Source organism: Xenopus laevis, chromosome 3S, assembly GCF_017654675.1.
Source record: "Xenopus laevis strain J_2021 chromosome 3S, Xenopus_laevis_v10.1, whole genome shotgun sequence".
In the NCBI taxonomy this organism is placed as follows: Eukaryota; Metazoa; Chordata; class Amphibia; order Anura; family Pipidae; genus Xenopus; species Xenopus laevis.
Genome location: NC_054376.1, coordinates 27,344,526 through 27,355,310, shown reverse-complemented (window position 1 = coordinate 27,355,310; position 10,785 = coordinate 27,344,526). Strand labels below are relative to the sequence as shown.

General features: G+C 39.0%; 1 protein-coding gene across 1 annotated transcript; it reads left to right on the top strand.

Moving 5' to 3' along the window:
- The first annotated feature begins 257 nt into the window (after window positions 1-257).
- Window positions 258-5,860, top strand: il1b.S (interleukin 1 beta S homeolog). Its single transcript, NM_001085605.1, is given in 7 exon segments — window positions 258-311; window positions 422-478; window positions 570-615; window positions 1,263-1,473; window positions 2,442-2,621; window positions 4,023-4,168; window positions 5,120-5,860. Coding segments are annotated over 6 exon segments (852 nt in total). The 5' UTR covers window positions 258-311; window positions 422-431; the 3' UTR covers window positions 5,342-5,860.
- The last annotated feature ends 4,925 nt before the right edge of the window (window positions 5,861-10,785 follow it).

Genomic DNA, 10,785 nt, shown 5'->3' with positions numbered 1-10,785 from the left:
AACAAGGTTCTAAAAGTTTAAACGTTTGTTTATTTATTTTGCAGATGACAAGTTTACTTTTTTGACCCTCATTCTCATCCACTGTAATGAAGGAAAATCCCAGCTGACGTCACAAGAGGGTATTGTTCTTGCATGCTTTGTATGTGCACTGCACTTGCTCAGAGAATAAAGGATGAGAAACTCCTGTGTTGCATAACCAGTAGGAAGTGGCTCTTGGCTGACAGTGTATAAAAGCGATGAGCGGAGACATTAGCAGTATTAGCATTAGAAAGAAGCCAGCACACCACCTGCCCTTGGGACACCCATTAAAGGTATCAGCTGCAGTGTATTTATAGATCTTCCACCTCCTTATACATCTGCATGTCCTCCTCATTTTTAGACACATTATAATCCTGCTTTCATTTCTCTTTTCCACAAACAGAGCTAAAAAAATGGCATTGGTTCCTGACTTGAGTTCCATTCCCATGGAGGGCTACAGGTATGGGATCTGATTCTATAGCCGTCATTTTTTTCTGCCCTGAGGATTAAAAATGTATATATATGTTAAAGTTTTTTATTTTTATTTTCAGCGGCGACGATGAAATGTTTTACAGTGATAGCCCATCGGGAATGAAGGTAAATTTTTAATAATGAATGAGTATTGAAAAGCTGATATAATGATAATGAAGAGCAGTGTAAATTGCAAAATCGAAATAACTCAAAGACCACAAAATATTACTCTCTACATCAACTTAAAGTTATTTTAAAGGTGAACGACCCATTTAAAGTGACACTGACACTAAAAAGACTACTCTTCAAAATACTAATGTCTATTAAACGTTGCCTATGGGTCATGTTGACCAATTTTTCACGGAGCTGCTTTTGTAAATAATTGTTACTTGAAGTTCCTAAAACTGATCAGGATGCCCCTGGGTCTGCTGCTATCTGGCAATTAAACCACTCAATCCCCCCTCAGCTCCCTGCTAACTCTTTTGAACTTTGGGTAGGGCCACATCACTATGGCAATTGTACTCTTGGCTTCAAAGAAACTAATTTCCAGCTAAAGGAAAAAAGTTAGCAAATTTTGTAACATGGTAATTAGGGGACATGGCCACAGTCTGTGCTGAAAATCTATTTGTCCCTCTTTCTATTTCCAAAATGTAGGAAGGTTTGGTTAAAGTCATAAAAAATGTGTATTGTTTGCTGTGTTTATGATGGATTACCATATACTCACATGGACCAAGCAGCATTATACTGATTAAATATTCCCTTTGTTTCCTCAGGACGACATGGAAGATGCTGCTCAGTGGCAGTCAAGCACCAGCCATTGCTCCCTGGATATTCATGTGCAGATAACCCATGGAAAAGGATCCTTACACTCCTTCAGAAAAGCTGTCGTCCTTGTGGTTGCCGTGGAGAAACTGAAAAGGGGAAAAGAACGATTTTTCGGGGATGAGGATTTATTAGGCCTTCTGGATAGCATTTTTGTGGAAGGTAAATTAAATGGGAGGACAGTAAATGTGCACATTAAGACAAAAGACACACAGTAGCAATGGGTCAGGATTTATCTGAATTTATCTGAATCCCCACAGTTTTGCAGGTTTCAGCCCAAACTGTTAATGCTCGGCCAACCAAATCCAGATCATTAGGCTAGTGTCACACACAGATTTTCCACCTAATTGCTCTGTGTGACTGTGTAATCTAAACCTGCAAGAGATTTAGAGGTCCCAGTATTTGGCCCATTCCCAAAATTCTGGATTTGGTGCATTGCTCCCACCTAGTAACAGATATAATGTGAAAGCCTTGGCAATAGAAATACACAGTAAACAAAATTCACCCCAACTGGCCAGAGATACCCCTCCTCTTCAACCATAGGCTCGGGAGGGCCAGTCCCAAAATTTGTGAATGTACCATAGACAATATCACCTTGTGCCTTTGCTGCTTTTGTTGAGCTATAATTCCTAGAGGAGTAACCAACAGCTAAAAAGGTGAAGAGCCACAGGCTATCCATGTTTACATAATTACATAGTTAAGTTGGGTTGAAAAAAAGACCAAAGTCCATCAAGTTCAACCACTCCAAATGAACCCCAGTGTCCATACATACACACACTTACACCAACCCTCCTATACACTCACATAAATGATATCTACCTATATCTATATTAATTTGTTTGTTTTGAATCATCACCAATGTTTCGTGGCCCATTACTGTTTTCCCAGGGAGTGCAGGAGTTACTGTTTTCCAGCAATTATCAGACTTCCCAGAAACTTGAATCACTGCCAAGGAATGTTGCCAATCCATCTCGTTATTTGTACTGTAAAACCAGAGTAGTTCTGTTAAACCAGTCTCCTCCTAAATTCTAATGCCAAATCGCTAACCCATGCTTTGATCATTTACTTATAAAGGCATCTCCAAAACACTTACATAAAACTTACAAGTGCTCCTGTGTTTTTATTTCCAGAGGAAATTGGTTTCAGCCAAGCCAAAGAAACTTACGCCTCCGCTTCCACATACCGCTATCAGAGGGCCACCACTTGCAGGATTAAGGATACTTCAAACAAATGCTTTGTCATGCAGAAGTTCCATGAGAATGCCCAGCTGGTGGCTTTGCAGTTACAAGGGGCTAACATTCAAAGAGAGGGTAAGTTTACCCTGTATTATATAGAATCAGTAGAAGTACAAGTAAATCTCTTGTGATCTGTTATCCAGAATGCTTGGGACCTGGGGTTTAGGTAATTTGGATCTCCATACTTTTAGGGGGTTATTTATTAGAGTCCGAAAATTTGAGTTTTTTCACTAGAAAAATCAAATTTTTAGAGGGAAAAAAAATAATTTTTTTTAGATTTATTATACCTCGATGCTGCAAAGGGCCAGAATCCAAAAATCTGCCATCTGAGACCTGTCAAGGTCTTGTATAAATCAATGGGAGAGGCACATATCTCAAATTTAAGTTATCGGGTATTCGCAAGAAAATTAAATTTTTTGGGGGTTTTCAGAAAAAAACACGAAAAAAATCGAGTGATTTGGGAAAAAAAGCCCCAAAAAATTGAGCAATTCGGGGAATAGCCTGAAAAATGTTATCAATTCATGTTTTCATTAGATTTTATTATTTTTCGGCGATCCAATTTTTTTATTAATAATTAAGCTAAAATCTGCATGGGAGTTTGGTCGTGTTTTTTTTAAATTAAATATGAGATCCATTCGGATTTTAGTAAATAACCCTTTAAAGAAAGTCTACTAAATAGGAATTTTAAGTCTATCAGGAAATCATCTGCTTCCAATTGGGATTTATTATATCTTAGTTGGGATCAAGTACAAGCTACTGTTTTATTATAACAGAGGAAAAAAAATGTCTTAAAAATCTGGATCATTTATAAGTGGAGTCTATGGAAGAAGGCCTTTCCGTAATTCAGAGCTTTCTGGATAATGGGTTGATAGCAGATCCCATGCCTGTATAAGGTACTGTTTTATTATTACAGTGAAAAAGAAAACATATTATAAAAATGTTGATTATTTGATTAAAAAGGAGTCTACGGGAGATGACCTTCTCTTAAATCGGCACTTTCTAGATAAGGGGTTTCCGATATCCCATATCTGTAGAAGTTATGATGTACAGGTGTAGGATCAGTTATCCAGAAAGCTGTTATCCAGAAAGCTCTGAATTTAGGAAAGGCCGTTTATTATCCAAATAATCCAAAATGTTAAAAATGATTTCCTTTTTCTCTGTAATAATAAAACAGTACCTTGTACTTGATCCCAACTAAGATATAATTAATCCTTATTGGAAGCAAAACCAGCCAGGTTTATTTCATGTTTATATGATTTTCTAGTAGACGTAAGGTATGAAGATGCAAATTCCAGAAAGATCCCTTATCCTGAAAACCCTAGGTATCGAGCATTCTGGATAACAGGTCCTTTACCTGTGTTAGTTTAAAACAAGTCAAACAATTATTTTTGGGGGTCATGACTTTGCCATGTATAAATGGAATGGAAACAGCTCTTGCACTTTTATTCTAATGGTCTCACCACTTCTGTTTTGCAGAGAAGGTAAGCATGGCTTTTTATGCTACACAGCCGCATCAGGGTGGAAGCAAAAGGCCCGTTGCTTTGGGACTCGCTGGAAAGAATCTGTATCTGTCTTGCAGAGCAACAGAAGATGGCCAAGACTCTCCAAAGCTTTATCTGGAGGTTAGTATCATCCACTAAATAGTATCACTTTCTTCTATGCCAGAGGGGTAATAGCTTGTAAATGGATGGGCCGTAGGAACCCAGCTCACTCAAGCTGGGTAACTCAAAATTCCCATCAGTAAGACTCACCTACCTTGTGAGGTGGTTTATTAAAACATATGAAAAGATATGAAGACTCTGGTAAGAAACCAGACTTGGAGAAGATGTAACTCTTGGAGATGAATATAAGGGATAGATATGGTTAAGGAATGGAATAAGTCAACAATACTCTCCCCATGACATATTAAGATACTGCCATTGCATTTAGCCACTTTCAATTATTTTTACATGTATGACGGCCCCTTGGAACTGATAAACAACTGTATTTCCTCTATGGTTTCAAGGAAAAAAATATAACATTCCAGTATTCTATACACATTGCAGTATCCTTAATGAGCTGTTATAAATGCAAAAATATTCTGAGCTTTTAGTTGAGCAAAATTTTGCTCTCCAACCCCTTGGATGTTGCTCTTAGGGTCCTCAAAGCAGGAGCTTATTTTTGAATTCCAAGCTTGAAAGCAAATTTTAATTGGATAAAAACTAAGTATAGTGACAAGTAGAGCCTCCTGTAGGCTGCAGTCCACATACAGGCTACGCAATAGCCAATCACAGCACTTATTTGGCACCCCAATGGACTTTTTCACGTTTGTGTTGCTCCCGAACTCTTTCTATATTTGAATGTGGCTCACAGGTAAAAAAAGGTTTGTGACCCCTGCCCTAGAGTTAGATAATGTTGGTTCTGGTTGAATCAAATGAAAAAGAACTTTGGGGTGAAAAGTGATTTAAAAGCCATTGTTCAGCTTTATTCATAATCAAGATATGGGCCATTCTTGTATGTCTAATGTTATCCATTTCCATATGACAAGCCTAGAATTGTCTGTTTCCTTATTGTTTTGTGCTTCCTTCCATTAGGAAATAAGCAACATCAAAGACGTGAAGGGTGAGGACTTAAACCGTTTCATCTTCATGAAGTCTCAGGATGGCCTCAATGAAACCTCCACGAACAGCTTTGAATCGGTTGCATTTCCAGGCTGGTACATCAGCACTTCCCAAAGGGAAAATGAGCTGGTGCAGATGGTGCATCAGAAGAACCAGGAAGCCATCAAAGATTTTAATCTTTTCTCAGTTATCTGATTGTCTGTGTACAATCCAACCAACTGCATGTATGTACTAAGTACAAAGCAGACCAAGGGGTGCTGGGAGATATCTGCCTTCCACTTTATATTGGTATTTGAATTCTAATTCCTACTGAGGCAGACTCCTAAAGCATAAAATAGAGGGAAATGGTTCAGAAATCTCATTGCAGCATTTATTTAATCTTTGACTTTTATAAAGTCAGAGTTTTTCTGTCTGAGAATATACAAGTAACCCCATGAAGGGTTTTAACACTTTTATTGTTTATTGATATGACACCCAACTATTCCAATCAGGATACTGGGATACTGCTGACATAATGAGCAAATATGTATATTTTTATTTAATATTTTTATTAGTGAACTGTTATTTATTCTATTTAAATATTATATATTTATTATTATATGAGTGTGAAATAATAATTGATATTACTATACACAGTAGTATTTTGATTTGTGTTTCCCTCTGCGGAATGTGATGTATTGGTAATCTGAATAAAATAATTCTGTTTCTAAATAATCAGTTGAGACTTTTGGCATCATTTATGAAAGATTGGGCAAAGCTCAAAGGGCATTTTATTATGTACTTTTTCCTTACCCTGCTTCTTCTGCCTGAAGGTACAGTTCTTTGCAATTCTACAAGTTCCATCTCTGTCTAAATGTGGTGTGTGCCGGGGCTGCATTCCGAGGGGATGATGGATGGGCACAATGGAGAGCCCTGTACTCAACTCCTTTATGTCATGCAGATGCAAAAGCTATGGAATGCCCAGGGCAGCGAGATGTTTGGGTACCCTTAAGGGGATCATCATAAGGATTGTGTGATATTAGCAACCCACTGAAACTATCAAGAGGTAGTTCTACGTAATCATCATGATTCCCATGAGCACACATGGTTGTTTTGCTTTAAGCCAAGCCAATGTCCCATGTGCATTTTTAAAAACTTTCAAAAGTTCCACAAAAAAGTCCCCCCAGTGTAGATGACATTGTGGAGGATGATACAGTGAGTTTCATGTTTAGACGTCACCATTCACCAAATGCGGAAATTCCCAAGTGGGAATCATATAAACACAGTAGAAAAAACACCCAATACTCCATAACATCAAAGATCGAACGATTCGTGACAGTAATCGTACGAAAGTTATGTCTGACAAATAGCAGACTGTCACCCACTGATATTGTCAGATAAGCAATAGAGATATTGGGGCAAATTCATGAAGGGTGAATTTTCGCCTTTAAAGGGCATGTAAAGGGAAAAAAAAAAAATCCCATTTTTACTTTCTTTAATGAAATAGAAACTATCTCCAATATGCTTTGATTAAAAAATGTGTACCATTTTTGTAAGAAACCTGACTGTATAGAGTGAAATTCTCCCTTCATTTACTGCTGTGGATAGGAATTGTCAAACTTTTTTTTTATATAATTTTAATAACTTTTTGGTATACAGGATATGATGTCACATGAGGAGGATGTAGCTTATTAGTTCACCAGGTCTAAGCTGGCAAAAGAAACTGTGGCGAAAGAGGTAACGTTCTGTAAAATTTGCACTTTAGTGAATTTGCGGAGTATTGATCGTTCACTTAAGCGAAAATTCGCCTGGCAATAGGGCACGAAACTGCGCTAGCAACGGTCTCTTTGGCTAGCGAATTGTCCTCTACACTTGTTAGTATATTGGCGATGTCCCTGCAGATGAGATTTCTGGTGAATTTTCAATAGTGACGCCCCCTCGCCCTTTAGTAAATCTTCCCCATTATCGTTAGCCAACAGAAATCTTCTAACCTGTCCAATCGACTAAATGACTGATTGCCATGGCACGAAAAATGTTGGGATGATCCACACACATGTTCTGAAAATTACTACTATATCTTTGCCAGTTTAAAGGGGAGGTAAAGTCTAAAATAGAATAAGGCTAGAAATGCTGTATTTTGTATACTAAACATAAACATGAATTTACTGCACCACAAGCCTAATCAAACAAAGGATTTATGCTTTCAAAGTTGGCCATAGGGGGTCACCATCTTGTAACTTTGTTATAAATCTTTGCAAGACCAAGACTGTGCACATGCTCATTGTGGTCTGGGCTACTTAAGGATTGTCATAAATGATCAAAACAGCAAAAGTCAAATAATATCTGTCAGAAGCCAATACGGCAAGACTGATTAATATTCAGAATAGGCAGACTGCACTGGGTCCTGTGTTGTCATGTGATCTAATGTGGATTTTATAGATTTTGTATTGTTTAATACAAACTTTCTCCAACTCTGCAGAAACAGTGACTGCAGCAAAATAATCCTCCAAATAGAATCCCAGTTTATTTGTTTAAATCTGGCTCCATGATCTTTGTCCCTGCACAGTGGCGGAACCACCGGGGGGATCAAGGGGTGCAAGTGGGCCAGGGCCCGCACCCCCTCAGGGCCCCCCCGTCAGCGCAGCGCGCCACTGAAGTCCCCCCCCCCATCAGCACCGCGCGCTACTGAATTTCGGGTCGTAGGGAGGGGGACGGGGGCCCGTCTGTGCGTCACGCACCAGGGCCCGTCCCACTCTAGTTACGGTACTGTCCCTGCAGCTGGAGTTGGAAACAGTAAAGAGGATGTAAAGGCAAAAATAAAATCCAATACAAATCTCTACATAGTTGCCGACTGCTCTACAGGGAAACAAACAAAGCTGCTTGAGTTCTGCATGGCTGGGCGAGTAAGGCGGGGGCTCCCCCTGCTGTTCATAAGTATGATTGTTTCCCTGCTCAGCAGTTAGGGACTGTCTGTCAATTCCTATCCACAGCAGTAAATGAAGGGAGAATTTCCCTGCATAAAGTCAGGGTTCTTATAAAAACAGTACACATTTTTTAATTGAAGTATATTGGAAATAGGTTTCTTTTTTATTAAAGAAAGTTATAATTGGATTTTATTTTTTTGCCTGTACATGCCCTTTAAGTACAGAGCATCTCACATCAGCACACATATAAGGATATAACAATTTTCCTGTCCATGGAAATTTTGCCAATGCTTCCATAGGGGAAAGTGGTGCAATGAGGAAGCACCGTGTCTTGTGACTAAAGCCTTCATTTATTTGTTTTTTGCAGCTCTTCTTTTGTTTCAAATGGTAAAGGAATACCATTGTGGTTTTTTTTTTACTGGACCCCATTATTAGTGCTTTCCCCCTTTATAATTGATTCAATTGAGTAACTGAAGTCAAGTACTACAAAGTATCAACACACCCGCAGGTTAAATAATGTATCAATAGCCAACAAACCGTGGCAACCTACTCATCCCTAAAAAGTATAAAAATACTAAAAAAACTAAAAAATCAGAAGAGGGGTCGAATGGCAAACAACAAATAAGACTGATAGGTGACTACAGTAGTTAACAAAAAGAAATCTCTAGTATTTTACAGAAACATTGGTATATCCTGGAACAAGATGCTGATCTCAAAGAGGTCATTGGTAACCATCCCCAAATTACCTATAGACGGAGTAAAAATTTAAATGACAGACTTATACGTAGCCATTACAGTAATCCGGCACAATCCACTTGGCTAACACACAATACTAAGGGATGCTACAGATGCGGACATTGTCTAGCATGCCCTTTTATATGCAAAAGCACCAAGGTCAATGGCAGACTTGATAATAATGAATATACCCTGAAACAATTTATGAACTGTAAGACCATGGGGGTCATATACATAATGGAATGTGTATGTGGTAAAAAATACGTTGGAAAGACAAAAAGAGAATTTAGGAGACGCATATTAGAACATGTGGGCGATGTACGTAACAAAAGAAATACATCGGTTGCTAACCACGTAAACTTATACCACAATGGAGATCAGGCAGCAATGAAATTCACTGCTGTAGAACATATTAAGTCCACCACCAGAGTTGGAGACTTGGATAACAAACTCCTTCAACGCGAAGCGGAATGGATCTATTGGTTGAATACCATGGCACCGTCAGGCCTAAATGAGGGCTTCACATTTAGCCCCTTTCTATGACACTTCCCAATTCTTATTTTCAAAAAAATACCCTTTTCTCCAAAAAATGTTTCTTAAAAATAATTTTTTCTTTTTCATTTAGTATTTATTTTTTTCATTCATTTTTTTCAACTTTCTTTAGTTTCTTAATTTTTTCATAATTTAAATAATTTGGATGGGGTCCGGTTCTCCATTTGCATTAGGCAATACGCCCACCTTCCAACAATTCATCATATATCAAATATGCTGAATAATCAAATTAGTAACATCACTCATTTGAGCTATCCGTATGAGAGGATTTCTTCCTAATGGCCACTATCTGTGGCACATTTGCATTGGTACATTGTTAATAAATCAATAAGGCGTACTGGCAGACATGTACCATTATACATAAGCGTGTCATTCTGTTAGATGGTGCATGCGCATCTGGGACAGCAGCGAGACTGTCAGGAACGCAGGGATGCTCAATCGGTGGCATACAAGGTAACGCATGCGCACTGGTAAAGAAGCGGCTTGATTTCACATAAAGAGAAGTCTGAACGCATGCGCAGTTGGCATAGAAGCGACGCTAATCTGTATGTAGCGCCGCGCATGCGCATTTCATGTGGAGCCGCGCTGACTCATGCGGTGGGCGGAGATTCAACGTCACTTGGTGACGTACGCGGAAATGGAGACGCATCCAGCCGAGTAAAGAAACCGGAACCCTATTTAAACCAGACTTGGACACGCGCAACTCACTTATGCCCCTGAAGAAGCCGGGTAACCGGTGAAACGCGTCGGGAGGCATAGGTGGACGTTAGGGGACCAGCCCCTACACGCTCCCTACGTAGCCAGGTAGTGTTCTTGGGAAAATTACGGAAGGGAGGTGAGGGGTTTATAGCAATCTCAGAGCCACAAGAATGGCTGAAAATAGGCGACTTTGAACTCTTTTATTTAAATTTGGCTGGTAGTCATTTGGAACTATTGGTACTTCACTTTGGAAGTCTGAGGTTGATGCATTACTTTTGCTGGAATATCCCCATACGTCCATTCTATGTTTTTAAGTGTGTGTATTTTATGGACATGGTCCAGCTTCCCTGAAATGGATTTTCAGTGTTGTGTGGTGTGTAGTTGGCAGCGTGGTCTGCTTTTTTAAAATGAGTGAAATAAAAATGGAATTTTAATTACTTGTGTATTTCTGAAAGCACCTGAACTGGTTAACTAGAGGACTGCAGGGTGGCGACAGTCAACACAAAGTGCTTTCCCCCTTTTTAGCATTAAGTTGTAGCACTGAATCCCACGTACTGTGGGCCTCATATCTTTCTTTATAGAACAGACCAAGCAGCGCACAAATAAAAGCAAATTTTAGCTGTCATTTAAAACTGCAGCGGCAGGGTGTAAAGTACCATTTCAGTGCAAGTTGCCATGTATTTCAACCCCAATGTAGTATTTTTTCCCCAACAACTTCAGCGTAATTACACTATCAAGATGACAACGCAA